Here is a 16,889-nt window from a genome sequence, read left to right on the forward strand (position 1 = left end):
TGTAGGACCTGCCTTGTTGATAGTGTTGTTAAGAAGGTAGAAACTAGGGCCTGTGGGACCCGCCTTGTTGATAGTGTTGTTAAGAAGGTAGAAACTAGGGCCTGTGGGACCCGCCTTGTTGATAGTGTTGTTAAGAAGGTAGAAACTAGGGCCTGTAGGACCTGCCTTGTTGATGGTGTTGTTAAGAAGGTAGAAACTAGGGCCTGTAGGACCTGCCTTGTTGATAGTGTTGTTAAGAAGGTAGAAACTAGGGCCTGTAGGACCTGCCTTGTTGATAGTGTTGTTAAGAAGGTAGAAACTAGGGCCTGTAGGACCTGCCTTGTTGATGGTGTTGTTAAGAATGTAGAAACTAGGGCCTGTAGGACCTGCCTTGTTGATAGTGTTGTTAAGAAGGTAGAAACTAGGGCCTGTAGGACCTGCCTTGTTGATAGTGTTGTTAAGAAGGTAGAAACTAGGGCCTGTAGGACCTGCCTTGTTGATAGTGTTGTTAAGAAAGAAGGAACTAGGGCCTGTAGGACCTGCCTTGTTGATGGTGTTGTTAAGAATGTAGAAACTAGGGCCTGTAGGACCTGCCTTGTTGATAGTGTTGTTAAGAAGGTAGAAACTAGGGCCTGTAGGACCTGCCTTGTTGATAGTGTTGTTAAGAAGGTAGAAACTAGGGCCTGTAGGACCTGCCTTGTTGATAGTGCTGTTAAGAAGGTAGAAACTAGGGCCTGTGGGACCCGCCTTGTTGATAGTGTTGTTAAGAAGGTAGAAACTAGGGCCTGTAGGACCTGCCTTGTTGATGGTGTTGTTAAGAAGGTAGAAACTAGGGCCTGTGGGACCTGCCTTGTTGATAGTGTTGTTAAGAAGGTAGAAACTAGGGCCTGTAGGACCTGCCTTGTTAACAGTGTTGTTAATTAAGAAGGTAGAAGCAGGACCTGCCTTGTTGATAGTGTCCTCTCTGGGATCGTGGGACGCTAGCGTCCCAACAGCCTGTTAAAATGTAGAGCGCCAGATTCCCAAAAAAATCTATAAAATCAAACTTTATTAAATTACACATATAAGATACCAAATTAAAGCTACACTCGTTGTGAATCCAGCCAACATGTCAGATTTCAAAAAGGCTTTTCGGCGAAAGCATAAGATGCTATTATCTGATGATAGTACAGAGGCTACACTCTCTTTTTTGACAATTTCAACCATGCCGGCGCTACTCAAAACGCAGAAATAAAATATAAAACATGCATTACCTTTGACGAGTTTCTTTTGTTGGCACTCCAATATGTCCCATAAACATCACAAATGGTCCTTTAGTTCGATTAATTCCGTCCATATATATCCAAATTGTCCATTTATTTGGCGCCGTTGTACCAGGAAAAATAGCGTTCAATTTGCGCAAAATCACGACAAAATATCTAAAAAATTACCTCTAAACTTTGCCAAAACATTTCAAAGTACTTTTGTAATACAACTTAAGGTATTTGTAAACGTTAATAATCGATCAAATTGAAGACGGGTCAATCTGTTTTGTTGATAGTGTTGTTAAGAAGGTAGAAACTAGGGCCTGTAGGACCTGCCTTGTTGATACTGTTGTTAAGAAGGTAGAAACTAGGGCCGGTAGGACCTGCCTTGTTGATAGTGTTGTTAAGAAGGTAGAAACTAGGGCCTGTAGGACCTGCCTTGTTGATAGTGTTGTTAAGAAGGTAGAAACTAGGGCCTGTAGGACCTGCCTTGTTGATAGTGTTGTTAAGAAGGTAGAAACTAGGGCCTGTAGGACCTGCCTTGTTGATAGTGTTGTTAGGAAAGTAGAAACTAGGGCCTGTAGGACATGCCTTGTTGATAGTGCTGTTAAGAAGGTAGAAACTAGGGCCTGTAGGACCTGCCTTGTTGATAGTGTTGTTAAGAAGGTAGAAACTAGGGCCTCTAGAACCTGCCCTGTTGATTGTGTTGTTAAGAAGGTAGAAACTAGGGCCTGTAGGACCTGCCTTGTTGATAGTGTTGTTAAGAAGGTAGAAACTAGGGCCTGTAGGACCTGCCGTGTTGATAGTGTTGTTAAGAAGGTAGAGACTAGGGCCTGTAGGACCTGCCTTGTTAATAGTGTTGTTAAGAAGGTAGAAACTAGGGCCTGTAGGACCTGCCTTGTTGATGGTGTTGTTAAGAATGTAGAAACTAGGGCCTGTAGGACCTGCCTTGTTGATAGTGTTGTTAAGAAGGTAGAAACTAGGGCCTGTAGGACCTGCCTTGTTGATAGTGTTGTTAAGAAGGTAGAAACTAGGGCCTGTAGGACCTGCCTTGTTAATAGTGTTGTTAAGAAGGTAGAAACTAGGGCCTGTAGGACCTGCCTTGTTGATGGTGTTGTTAAGAATGTAGAAACTAGGGCCTGTAGGACCTGCCTTGTTGATAGTGTTGTTAAGAAGGTAGAAACTAGGGCCTGTAGGACCTGCCTTGTTGATAGTGTTGTTAAGAAGGTAGAAACTAGGGCCTGTAGGACCTGCCTTGTTGATAGTGTTGTTAAGAAGGTAGAAACTAGGGCCTTTATGACCTGCCTTGTTGATAGTGTTGTTAAGAATGTAGAAACTAGGGCCTGTAGGACCTGCCTTGTTGATAGTGTTGTTAAGAAGGTAGAAACTAGGGCCTGTAGGACCTGCCTTGTTGATAGTGTTGTTAAGAATGTAGAAACTAGGGCCTGTAGGACCTGCCTTGTTGATAGTGTTGTTAAGAAGGTAGAAACTAGGGCCTGTAGGACCTGCCTTGTTGATAGTGTTGTTAAGAAGGTAGAAACTAGGGCCTGTAGGACCTGCCTTGTTGATAGTGTTGTTAAGAAGGTAGAAACTAGGGCCTGTAGGACCTGCCTTGTTAACAGTGTTGTTAATTAAGAAGGTAGAAGCAGGACCTGCCTTGTTGATAGTGTCCTCTCTGGGATCGTGGGACGCTAGCGTCCCAACAGCCTGTTAAAATGTAGAGCGCCAGATTCCCAAAAAAATCTATAAAATCAAACTTTATTAAATTACACATATAAGATACCAAATTAAAGCTACACTCGTTGTGAATCCAGCCAACATGTCAGATTTCAAAAAGGCTTTTCGGCGAAAGCATAAGATGCTATTATCTGATGATAGTACAGAGGCTACACTCTCTTTTTTGACAATTTCAACCATGCCGGCGCTACTCAAAACGCAGAAATAAAATATAAAACATGCATTACCTTTGACGAGTTTCTTTTGTTGGCACTCCAATATGTCCCATAAACATCACAAATGGTCCTTTAGTTCGATTAATTCCGTCCATATATATCCAAATTGTCCATTTATTTGGCGCCGTTGTACCAGGAAAAATAGCGTTCAATTTGCGCAAAATCACGACAAAATATCTAAAAAATTACCTCTAAACTTTGCCAAAACATTTCAAAGTACTTTTGTAATACAACTTAAGGTATTTGTAAACGTTAATAATCGATCAAATTGAAGACGGGTCAATCTGTTTTCAATACAGGATAACAACAAACTCACGGTACTTTTCAAGTCTTGGGGCCTGTTGCACAAAACTAGGATAAGGGATTAAGCCAGGATATCTTGGTGATCCTGGCTCAATTGATCCGTAATCCGGTTGCACTAAAAATGGATAGGGGGCAGGAGGATATGTTATGGTATAAATTACCATGGAGATTTATTCTGTGGAGCTAGCCTGCTCCAGACCAGGCTAAATTCCAGGATCTATTTAATCTCATCCCTAATGTCAGTCAGCAGTCACCACAAATGGAAACCAATAGTTATTTCACTGCTCACTATACATTGTTATCACATATAACTAGACCCACTGTTATTATTTAAACGTTTGTGATCATTAATTTCAATGATTTTGGATAAAAAATGATTTTTAGATGATGTTGCTATCATTAGATAATTTACAGTTTCCCATAGACTATAAGGCTATATATAAAATGATAGAATATTAGGGCCACAGAGGGGAAAAAAACACAAGTCATAATATTGTAACCAGTTGTTTTAAAGGAGGACAGTTGTTAAAATGACAGATGTGGGGCATTTCGTGAAATTGTACTTCAGTATGGTTTCATAAACAAAGACATGCTGATGTGCCAGAATATTAAGTATCACATTGTCATAAGTATCAAAACTGTAAAAACAATATGTAGCTTTTCTGCAGAAAGAACCAGCCTCATAAATGTATGACTTTATCCTTTTTCTTCAGTGTGGCCCTAGTACTCTGTCATATAAACAAATACACATTCCATATGAATATAAAAACACAATGTGTAACATTATGTTCCTTTATTGAATAAGGACAAAACAAAGCAGGTAAACCATCAGCTCCTTTCGAAACTGAAGTCACAGTGACTCTACAAGATGGAAAGCACAGAATCCAAGCATATTATACAAAATGATACATACACATTCAAAGGTCTGTATATAACACACCCTGCATGTCTGCACACTAAAATAAATGCAGGACAAATCCATACACATCAACTGAACAGACAAATGAATGGATGCAGTAGCCTCCCTGCAGCCTTGTATTACACACAGTATACCGCACAAACATCATAAGAGGCCAAATTCGTCAAAAAACGAACCCAAAAAAACTCAAATTCCTCTGCCACCGCAGGACATATTTAACTTTTACTGCCTCAGAAACCCGGATCCGGGAGCACCCCCCACCCCCCACACACTGATTAGCATAGATAGCATAGCTTCAGAAGTAGATAGTAGCATCTAAATATCATTAAATCACAAGTCCAAGACACCAGATGAAAGATACAGATCTTGTGAATAAAGCCACCATTTCAGATTTTTAAAATGTTTTACAGGGAAGACAAAATATGTAAATCTATTAGCTAAACACGTTAGCAAAATACACCACTATTCTAACTCCATCAGTTTCTTACTCCTTCAGGTGCTATCACCAATTCGGCTCAACTAAGATATTGATAGCCAATAACCTATAAAAAAAACCATCAGATGACAGTCTGATAACATATTCATGGTATAGGATAGTTTTTGTTAGAAAAAAGTGCATATTTCAGGTAGAAATCACAGTTTACAATTGCACCGACCATCACAAATCCACTAGAATTACTAGATAGAGCAACGTGTATGACCAATTTACTCATCATAAAACATTTCATAAAAATAGACAAAGCATAGCAATGGAAAGACCCAGTTCTTGTGATTTCAGACCATATTTCAGATTTTCTAAGCGTTTTTCAGCGAAAACACAATAAATCGATAAGTTAGCATACTACATGTTCCAACGTTACCAGAGCATCGATTCCAGCCAAAGAGCGCTATAACGTAACCACCGCCAAAAGATATTAATTTTTTCACTAACCTTCTCAGAATTCTTCCGATGACACTCCTGTAACATCATTTTACAACATACATATACAGTTTGTTCGAAAAGGTGCATATTTAGCCATACAAAACCGTGGTTACACAATGAAAATACTAGGAAATCAAGCCTCAATATGTCTGACGTCATCTATCAGAGTGATCTAGTTTAATTAAAAGCTAATCATATACTTGACTAAAAAATACAGGGTTGACAGGAATCGAAAGACAAATTAGTTCTTAATGCAACCGCTGATTTACATTTTTAAAATTATCCTTACTTTTCAATACAGGGTTGGCCAAGTGAAGCTATACCAAACAAAATGGCGATATATACGTTTAAAATATTTCGACAGAAACACGGTTTATCATATTAAATATTGCTTACTTTGAGCTGATCTTCCATCATATTCTTGGGCAATGTATCCTTTCTATGTTATAAACGTCTTTTGGTCGATAGATGTCCTCTGTCCTTCGAAATGTCCACTAACAACGACCGAGACCGCGAAACGTTCCCAAAGCTAGAAAGTGCACGACAAATAAATTCCTCAGAATCGCACTAAACGGATATAAATTGCTATAAAACGGTTAAAATTCACTACCTTATGATGTTTTTAACAACTATAACGACTGAAAACATGACCGGAGAAATACTGCTGGTTAGAAAACGATTTGGAACGAGGCAGGTCCGATGGCCTTCACGCTTGAGGCGCACGTTGAGAAAGGGGGGTCTCTGTACATTTTGGGCTTTTATAATGGCTGGGAATATCCCATCGACTTCATTGAAAACGTGATGACGTACAGACACCCAGAGGAAGACGTAGGCAGTGTCGGTTTCTTCATAGCATTCACTGTCGCCTTAAAAACAGACCCCAGATCAGAGGTAAAAATTTCTGAAATCTGAACCCTGTCATGAAAAGTGCTGTAGAAATTGTTCTGTACCACTCAGAGACAAAATTTCAACTCCTATAGAAACTATAGACTGTTTTCTATCCAATAATAACAATAATATGCATATTGTACGATCAAGAATTGAGTACGAGGCAGTTTAATTTGGAAATGTAAAAAAAAAAATAATGCTAACAGCTCCCCCTATTGACAAAAGGTTAACCAAAATTGAAAGCACACATACTAACTAAAATAATTCAACACATATTGGTCCCTCAGCAGCCGACCACTGTCGTCATCAGGGAAGATTGCCGGATTGTCCCAGTCCATGGCTGGTGGCACTCTGGGGGCCCTCTCCTTCCTCAGGCAGGCCACATTGTGGAGGACAGCACAAGCCACAGTAATATCACATGCCCTAACAGGGCTGACCCTTAATTTGTGAAGGCAGTGAAAGCGTGCCTTCAGGAGGCCAAAGGTCATTTCAACTCTGGCCCTGGTCCTGGCATGGGCATGGTTGTAGGCCTGCTGTGCTTCCTGGGGGTCTGTGAAAGGTGTCAGGAGAAAAGGCTGGCAGCCATACCCCCTGTCTCCCAGCAACACACCAGAGAATTCACCTGTCAACACAAAATCTCATCATTACTACCTCATAAACACAGTGATATTCTTGACACAGCCAAGATGGTTATAAATAGGGGTTGTGTGGCTTACCTTGTGATAGGCACTGATAGATTTCAGAGGCCCGAAAGATTCTGGAGTCATGGACTGAGCCAGGCCATTTTGCCACAACATTGCTGATCACACAGTCAGCATTGCAGACCATCTGAAATCATAAGATGAGGAATATTACACCAATCAATGCACATCACTGGCAATGCAGAGTGTTCGTCAATGGACAATATCAAAAAGTTATGTTCACCTGAACATTAATGCTGTGAAAGGATTTCCTATTCACAAAATCGGCCTCATGGGCACCTGAGGGGGCTTTTATCCTTATGTGTGTGCAGTCCACTGCACCAATGACATTGGGGAAACCTGTCACACAAAGTAATGAGTATCCTACTATGTGTTAACAGTTGTCCTGTAATTTGTAGATCCACTTACCTGCAATCCTATAGAACTCCTCTTTGATGTCACAGAGTCTTCTGTGGCCAGGGAAGGAGATGAAGACATCTGCTAATGCTTTGATAGCCAGACACACACTCCTTATTGTGCGGCAAATTGTGGCCTTGTTCAGCTGTTCTGCATCCCCCACTGAGTACAGGAAGGCTCCACTAGCAAAAAAGCGCAAGGCCACACAAACCATTTGCTCCACACTCAGTGCATGGCTCCGTGCAGTGCGGTGCTTAATCCTGGGACCCAGTAGTCTGCATAGATACCTGATGCCATCTGCAGAAAACCTGTATCTTTCATATAGATGGTCATCAGGGAAGGCCAGTGGGTCCAACCGGTCCCTGAAGACCCTTTCTCGCCTGAAGGCTCTCCTCAGCACAAGTGCTTCTTCATCCACCACATCTCGCACGAATGGGCATGCCATTGTCAGAGCAGAAAGGAACACACAATTTTGGGCCTTCATATAGGCTAGTGGCCACACCTGGTGCTGGGGGGGTGGGCAAAAGAGGGCGATGCCTTATAACGATGACTTGGTTGTACTGATTGCTGGGAAAATAAAAAAAACCTTAGAAAGATGCCACCGTCCTGTGTGCTCACAATAAGAGCTCATATGTCATGGCTCACTTGACTTTACGAGAATATACCTAATTTTTATTTTGAGCTGTGTCATCTTCTTGGAGCTGGGGGAGGAAAGAAAAATAATGATTAATACATTTGTGTTACAGTTAGCATACAGTGTACATTGAAGGCATATCTCACCTCCCTCTCAAGTTTTTTTATTTCAAGGTCCAGTTTCCTAATTGTCCTCTTTTTTATTTCGGACTCCAGTGCAAGATTTTCCATCTTTTTCTTCTTGTACTGAATGTCTATGTCTGCCAGTTCTATTTGGCGCCGGAGGTGGTTGCCATACAACCTTCTGATAGCTTGTGAGCTCTGTGAACACAATACAATTAGCGCAGCTGGAATTTGGCAGGATGTGGTGTCCTTTTATTAATACGCACTATGTTGCCAGGCTGGTTTTCCCACTGTATAGCATCTGGGTCCTGTAAAATAAATTAGATTTTTTGATTTTGATGAGGACTCCTCACCATTGTAGAGTAAATAGTACTTTCACAGTCTTAACATGATACCTCATGCCTTCTGGAATCCAGAGAGATGGTCTCCTCCTCATCATCGTCTCCATCATGTGCTGTTGCTGCTGCACTGGGGCCTTCACCCTATCACATTTAATCGGATTCATATTGAAGCTAGTAGACAAGACATGCCAGGCCTACAGTATGCCTTTGATGGAGTACTCACTGGATCAGCATCGTCTGGTGCTTGTGCTGGTGGCTCTAACAGGAACACAGTGCTGCCAGACACTGCAAGGCAATAGGTAAACCAAAGTCAGACAGTCCAAATTGATTCAATATGAATGTGGTTGTATCCCATGTAGAGATGGAAGGACATACCTTGAATGAAGCGGGTGGCATCTTGGGAGGAACCTATGCTCGTCTCTTTCCCCCCAGGGATCCCCTCTAAGACGGGCCTGCCTTTATTTAGCTCCAAGGCCATGTCCTCTGCTGGGGTAAGGTCAGCCTTTGGTGACCCACCACCCGTGCCTTGTCTGTGGGTATTCTTTTTCACTGCTAAAACAGTACAGACAATGTGTGAGCAGGCACCTTCTGGGTACAATATATGCTTGTGCTTTGTTAAATATTAGTCAGGGACCATACCATTCTGCAGAATGTTCTTGTATTTGATTTTGACCTGCTGCCATGTCCGTTTTGGCCCGTTCATGTTTAATCTACACACACACACACACACACACACACACACACACACACACACACACACATTTAATGGAGTCACACTGCAAAAAATTACTTGGTATTTTTGTCTTGTTTTCAGTAAAAATATCAAAAAATGTATCATAGCTTTATACAGTGTGATGGAGTTACTTTACACAATTTCACTCATATCTGCAGTGCATTTCAATTAAAAATTTAACCGTTTCATAATTACAGTACAACTGCATTTTTGGAGATGTGAATTAAATATTTGAATTGTAATTGTGATGTTTCAGCGGAGCGGTGAGTGTGTAATTGTGCACTACTTACGCATTCAGGCGGTCTGCAATACTTTGCCACGCTTTTTCTCTTTGCTTTATCACTGTGGCGGTGTTGCCTTTCTTCTTAATTATATATTTTACCTCCTCGTATACCTCCATGAGGATTTGTGCTTCCGACGGTGAAAAGTACGCGGCTCTAGTTGCCATGGTAAATCAGTTAATCTGTGATCTGTGGCGGGGTCTATTTGAGTGAGCCGTGAGCGCGCACCTATCCAGGATTGGTTTCACCTGGCTTAATGAATCCGTGTCTGCTCATCCTGGCTTGGTCTTTGTGCAACCAATTAAGCCTGGACGCACATGTTTTGGCTTCATTGAGCTCAGCTGAGTCATTTATCCCGGATGTCTTAATTCTACTTTTGTGCAACAGGCCCCTGCTCAACTCTCAAACATAAACAAACGACGTCACTCCACTTCCGGGTCAATATCTTTCTCAGTTCACTAAGGAAAAACCTTAACCTTTTTCCATACAATGGCGACATCCAGTGGAAGCAGTAGAAACTGCGTGGATAGTAATTAGAATTCTGGTGTGCCCATGAAAACCCATTGAACATACAGGAAATTAACAATAAAAAAGTTAGTCCTCAGGGTTTTGACTGCTATATAAGTTCTGTTATACTTACAGATATGAATCAAACAGTTTTAGAAACTTCAGAGTGTTTTCTATCCAAATCTACTAATAATATGCATATCTTATATTCTGGGGATGAGTAGCACGAAGTTGAAATTGCGCACGCTATTTTTCCCAAAGTGAAAACTCTGCACCCTATCCTCAAGAAGTAGAAGGTAGAAGCTAGGGCCTGTAGGACCTGCCTTGTTGATAGTGTTGTTAAGAAGGTAGAAGCTAGGGCCTGTAGGACCTGCCTTGTTAATAGTGTTGTTAAGAAGGTAGAAACTAGGGCCTGTAGGACCTGCCTTGTTGATAGTGTTGTTAAGAAGGCAGAGCAGTGCTTTATTATGGACAGACTTCTCCCCATCTTAGCTACTGTTGTATCAATATGTTTTGACCATGACAGTTTACAATCCAGGGTTACTTCAAGCAGTTTAGTCATCTCAACTTGCTCAATTTCCACATGATTTATTACAAGATTTAATTGAGGTTTAAGTTTTAGTGAGTGATTTGTCCCAAATACAATGCTTTTAGTTTTTGAAATATTTAGGGCTAACTTATTCCTTGCCACCCACTCTGAAACTAACTGCAGCTCTTTGTTAATTGTGGAGGAGAGGCTTGTAATGGCTGGAGGGGAATAAGTGGAATGGTATCAAACACGTGGTTTCCATGTGTTCCATTTCATTCACTCTGTTCCAGACATTATGAGAGGTTAAGTGTTGCAGTCATTTCAGTCGCTGACGTGTTGAGTCATCCACATACATAGACACACTGGCCTTACTCAAAGCCAGTGGCATGTTGAGTCATCCACATACATAGACACACTGGCCTTACTCAAAGTGGCATGTTGAGTCATCTACATACATAGACACACTGGCCTTACTCAAAGCCAGTGACATGTTGAGTCATCTACATACATAGACACTCTGGCCTTACTCAAAGTGGCATGTTGAGTCATCCACATACATAGACACACTGGTCTTACTCAAAGTGGCATGTTGAGTCATCCACATACATAGACACACTGGCCTTACTCAAAGTGGCATGTTGAGTCATCTACATACATAGACACACTGGTCTTACTCAAAGCCAGTGGCATGTTGAGTCATCTACATACATAGACACACTGGTCTTACTCAAAGTGACATGTTGAGTCATCTACATACATAGACACACTGGTCTTACTCAAAGCCAGTGGCATGTTGAGTCATCTACATACATAGACACACTGGCCTTACTCAAAGTGGCGTGTTGAGTCATCCACATACATAGACACACTGGCCTTACTCAAAGTGGCATGTTGAGTCATCTACATACATAGACACACTGGCCTTACTCAAAGTGGCATGTTGAGTCATCTACATACATAGACACACTGGCCTTACTCAAAGCCAGTGGCGTGTTGAGTCATCTACATACATAGACACACTGGTCTTACTCAAAAGTGGCATGTTGAGTCATCCACATACATAGACACACTGGCCTTACTCAAAGCCAGTGACATGTTGAGTCATCTACATACATAGACACACTGGCCTTACTCAAAGCCAGTGACATGTTGAGTCATCCACATACATAGACACACTGGCCTTACTCAAAGCCAGTGACATGTTGAGTCATCTACATACATAGACACACTGGCCTTACTCAAAGCCAGTGACATGTTGAGTCATCTACATACATAGACACACTGGTCTTACTCAAAGTGGCATGTTGAGTCATCCACATACATAGACACACTGGCCTTACTCAAAGTGGCATGTTGAGTCATCCACATACATAGACACACTGGTCTTACTCAAAGTGGCATGTTGAGTCATCTACATACATAGACACACTGGCCTTACTCAAAGTGGCATGTTGAGTCATCCACATACATAGACACACTGGCCTTACTCAAAGCCAGTGACATGTTGAGTCATCCACATACATAGACACACTGGTCTTACTCAAAGTGGCATGTTGAGTCATCCACATACATAGACACACTGGCCTTACTCAAAGTGGCATGTTGAGTCATCCACATACATAGACACACTGGCCTTACTCAAAGTGGCATGTTGAGTCATCTACATACATAGACACACTGGTCTTACTCAAAGTGGCATGTTGAGTCATCCACATACATAGACACACTGGCCTTACTCAAAGCCAGTGACATGTTGAGTCATCCACATACATAGACACACTGGCCTTACTCAAAGCCAGTGGCATGTTGAGTCATCTACATACATAGACACACTGGTCTTACTCAAAGTGGCATGTTGAGTCATCCACATACATAGACACACTGGCCTTACTCAAAGCCAGTGGCATGTTGAGTCATCCACATACATAGACACACTGGCCTTACTCAAAGCCAGTGGCATGTTGAGTCATCCACATACATAGACACACTGGCCTTACTCAAAGCCAGTGGCATGTTGAGTCATCCACATACATAGACACACTGGTCTTACTCAAAGCCAGTGGCATGTTGAGTCATCCACATACATAGACACACTGGCCTTACTCAAAGCCAGTGGCATGTTGAGTCATCTACATACATAGACACACTGGCCTTACTCAAAGTGGCATGTTGAGTCATCTACATACATAGACACACTGGCCTTACTCAAAGTGGCATGTTGAGTCATCTACATACATAGACACACTGGCCTTACTCAAAGTGGCATGTTGAGTCATCCACATACATAGACACACTGGCCTTACTCAAAGTGGCATGTTGAGTCATCTACATACATAGACACACTGGCCTTACTCAAAGTGGCATGTTGAGTCATCTACATACATAGACACACTGGCCTTACTCAAAGTGGCATGTTGAGTCATCTACATACATAGACACACTGGCCTTACTCAAAGTGGCATGTTGAGTCATCCACATACATAGACACACTGGCCTTACTCAAAGTGGCATGTTGAGTCATCTACATACATAGACACACTGGCCTTACTCAAAGCCAGTGGCATGTTGAGTCATCCACATACATAGACACACTGGTCTTACTCAAAGCCAGTGACATGTTGAGTCATCCACATACATAGACACACTGGCCTTACTCAAAGCCAGTGACATGTTGAGTCATCCACATACATAGACACACTGGCCTTACTCAAAGCCAGTGACATGTTGAGTCATCCACATACATAGACACACTGGTCTTACTCAAAGCCAGTTGCATGTTGAGTCATCTACATACATAGACACACTGGTCTTACTCAAAGCCAGTGGCATGTTGAGTCATCCACATACATAGACACACTGGTCTTACTCAAAGCCAGTGGCATGTTGAGTCATCTACATACATAGACACACTGGCCTTACTCAAAGTGGCATGTTGAGTCATCTACATACATAGACAATCTGGCCTTACTCAAAGCCAGTGGCATGTTGAGTCATCCACATACATAGACACACTGGTCTTACTCAAAGCCAGTGGCATGTTGAGTCATCCACATACATAGACACACTGGCCTTACTCAAAGTGGCATGTTGAGTCATCTACATACATAGACACACTGGCCTTACTCAAAGTGGCATGTTGAGTCATCTACATACATAGACACTCTGGCCTTACTCAAAGTGGCATGTTGAGTCATCTACATACATAGACACACTGGCCTTATTCAAAGCCAGTGGCATGTTGAGTCATCCACATACATAGACACACTGGTCTTACTCAAAGCCAGTGACATGTTGAGTCATCCACATATATAGACACACTGGCCTTACTCAAAGCCAGTGACATGTTGAGTCATCCACATACATAGACACACTGGCCTTACTCAAAGCCAGTGGCATGTTGAGTCATCTACATACATAGACACACTGGCCTTTCTCAAAGTGGCATGTTGAGTCATCTACATACATAGACACACTGGCCTTACTCAAAGCCAGTGACATGTTGAGTCATCCACATACATAGACACACTGGCCTTACTCAAAGCCAGTGGCATGTTGAGTCTTCTACATACATAGACACACTGGCCTTACTCAAAGCCAGTGGCATGTTGAGTCATCTACATACATAGACACACTGGTCTTACTCAAAGCCAGTGACATGTTGAGTCATCCACATACATAGACACACTGGTCTTACTCAAAGCCAGTGACATGTTGAGTCATCCACATACATAGACACACTGGCCTTACTCAAAGCCAGTGGCATGTTGAGTCATCCACATACATAGACACACTGGTCTTACTCAAAGCCAGTGGCATGTTGAGTCATCTACATACATAGACACACTGGCCTTACTCAAAGCCAGTGGCATGTTGAGTCATCCACATACATAGACACACTGGCCTTACTCAAATCCAGTGACATGTTGAGTCATCCACATACATAGACACACTGGCCTTACTCAAAGCCAGTGGCATGTTGAGTCATCCACATACATAGACACACTGGTCTTACTCAAAGTGGCATGTTGAGTCATCCACATACATAGACACACTGGCCTTACTCAAAGTGGCATGTTGAGTCATCTACATACATAGACACACTGGCCTTACTCAAAGTGACATGTTGAGTCATCCACATACATAGACACACTGGCCTTACTCAAAGCCAGTGACATGTTGAGTCATCCACATACATAGACACACTGGCCTTACTCAAAGTGGCATGTTGAGTCATCTACATACATAGACACACTGGCCTTACTCAAAGCCAGTGGCATGTTGAGTCATCTACATACATAGACACACTGGTCTTACTCAAAGCCAGTGGCATGTTGAGTCATCCACATACATAGACACACTGGCCTTACTCAAAGCCAGTGGCATGTTGAGTCATCCACATACATGGACACACTGGCCTTACTCAAAGTGGCATGTTGAGTCATCTACATACATAGACACACTGGTCTTACTCAAAGTGGCATGTTGAGTCATCTACATACATAGACACACTGGTCTTACTCAAAGTGGCATGTTGAGTCATCCACATACTTAGACACACTGGCCTTACTCAAAGCCAGTGGCATGTTGAGTCATCCACATACATAGACACACTGGCCTTACTCAAAGTGGCATGTTGAGTCATCTACATACATAGACACACTGGCCTTACTCAAAGCCAGTGACATGTTGAGTCATCTACATACATAGACACTCTGGCCTTACTCAAAGTGGCATGTTGAGTCATCCACATACATAGACACACTGGTCTTACTCAAAGTGGCATGTTGAGTCATCCACATACATAGACACACTGGCCTTACTCAAAGTGGCATGTCGAGTCATCTACATACATAGACACACTGGTCTTACTCAAAGCCAGTGGCATGTTGAGTCATCTACATACATAGACACACTGGTCTTACTCAAAGTGGCATGTTGAGTCATCCACATACATAGACACACTGGTCTTACTCAAAGTGACATGTTGAGTAATCTACATACATAGACACACTGGTCTTACTCAAAGCCAGTGGCATGTTGAGTCATCTACATACATAGACACACTGGCCTTACTCAAAGTGGCGTGTTGAGTCATCCACATACATAGACACACTGGCCTTACTCAAAGTGGCATGTTGAGTCATCTACATACATAGACACACTGGCCTTACTCAAAGTGGCATGTTGAGTCATCTACATACATAGACACACTGGCCTTACTCAAAGCCAGTGGCGTGTTGAGTCATCTACATACATAGACACACTGGTCTTACTCAAAGTGGCATGTTGAGTCATCCACATACATAGACACACTGGCCTTACTCAAAGCCAGTGACATGTTGAGTCATCTACATACATAGACACACTGGCCTTACTCAAAGCCAGTGACATGTTGAGTCATCCACATACATAGACACACTGGCCTTACTCAAAGCCAGTGACATGTTGAGTCATCTACATACATAGACACACTGGCCTTACTCAAAGCCAGTGACATGTTGAGTCATCTACATACATAGACACACTGGTCTTACTCAAAGTGGCATGTTGAGTCATCCACATACATAGACACACTGGCCTTACTCAAAGTGGCGTGTTGAGTCATCCACATACATAGACACACTGGTCTTACTCAAAGTGGCATGTTGAGTCATTTACATACATAGACACACTGGCCTTACTCAAAGTGGCATGTTGAGTCATCCACATACATAGACACACTGGTCTTACTCAAAGCCAGTGACATGTTGAGTCATCCACATACATAGACACACTGGTCTTACTCAAAGTGGCATGTTGAGTCATCCACATACATAGACACACTGGCCTTACTCAAAGTGGCATGTTGAGTCATCCACATACATAGACACACTGGCCTTACTCAAAGTGGCATGTTGAGTCATCTACATACATAGACACACTGGTCTTAATCAAAGTGGCATGTTGAGTCATCCACATACATAGACACACTGGCCTTACTCAAAGCCAGTGACATGTTGAGTCATCCACATACATAGACACACTGGCCTTACTCAAAGCCAGTGGCATGTTGAGTCATCTACATACATAGACACACTGGTCTTACTCAAAGTGGCATGTTGAGTCATCCACATACATAGACACACTGGCCTTACTCAAAGCCAGTGGCATGTTGAGTCATCCACATACATAGACACACTGGCCTTACTCAAAGCCAGTGGCATGTTGAGTCATCCACATACATAGACACACTGGCCTTACTCAAAGCCAGTGGCATGTTGAGTCATCCACATACATAGACACACTGGTCTTACTCAAAGCCAGTGGCATGTTGAGTCATCCACATACATAGACACACTGGCCTTACTCAAAGCCAGTGGCATGTTGAGTCATCTACATACATAGACACACTGGCCTTACTCAAAGTGGCATGTTGAGTCATCTACATACATAGACACA

At 42.3% G+C, this 16,889-nt stretch overlaps 2 protein-coding genes and 1 long non-coding RNA gene across 4 annotated transcripts in view; all 3 read right to left on the reverse strand.

The window, feature by feature from the left end:
* The window catches only part of LOC139569930 (uncharacterized), an 823,452-nt gene that overhangs the window by 693,497 nt on the left and 113,066 nt on the right, over positions 1–16,889 (reverse strand). The window lies entirely within an intron of this gene.
* Positions 1–16,889, reverse strand: part of LOC139539816 (NLR family CARD domain-containing protein 3-like) — a 446,707-nt gene that overhangs the window by 307,440 nt on the left and 122,378 nt on the right. The window lies entirely within an intron of this gene.
* On the reverse strand, positions 6,439–9,803 carry LOC139566526 (putative nuclease HARBI1). Of its 2 annotated transcripts, none has more exons than XR_011673398.1 (7): positions 8,777–9,803; positions 8,625–8,686; positions 8,456–8,542; positions 8,085–8,368; positions 7,317–8,005; positions 6,924–7,035; positions 6,439–6,829 (listed from the first exon to the last, which is right to left on the reverse strand). XR_011673398.1 is itself a non-coding variant. In XM_071388143.1 (7 exons), exons 5-7 carry the CDS (start codon positions 7,383–7,385, stop codon positions 6,459–6,461), a joined length of 552 nt encoding a protein of 183 aa, XP_071244244.1. In that variant the 5' UTR covers positions 7,386–8,005; positions 8,085–8,542; positions 8,625–8,686; positions 8,777–8,953; positions 9,041–9,803; the 3' UTR covers positions 6,439–6,458. The 2 variants fall into 2 exon arrangements, 1 of the variants encoding a protein (XP_071244244.1); XM_071388143.1 differs by having other exon boundaries at positions 8,085–8,542; positions 8,777–8,953; positions 9,041–9,803.

This window comes from Salvelinus alpinus, chromosome 1 (genome assembly GCF_045679555.1).
Source record: "Salvelinus alpinus chromosome 1, SLU_Salpinus.1, whole genome shotgun sequence".
In the NCBI taxonomy this organism is placed as follows: Eukaryota; Metazoa; Chordata; class Actinopteri; order Salmoniformes; family Salmonidae; genus Salvelinus; species Salvelinus alpinus.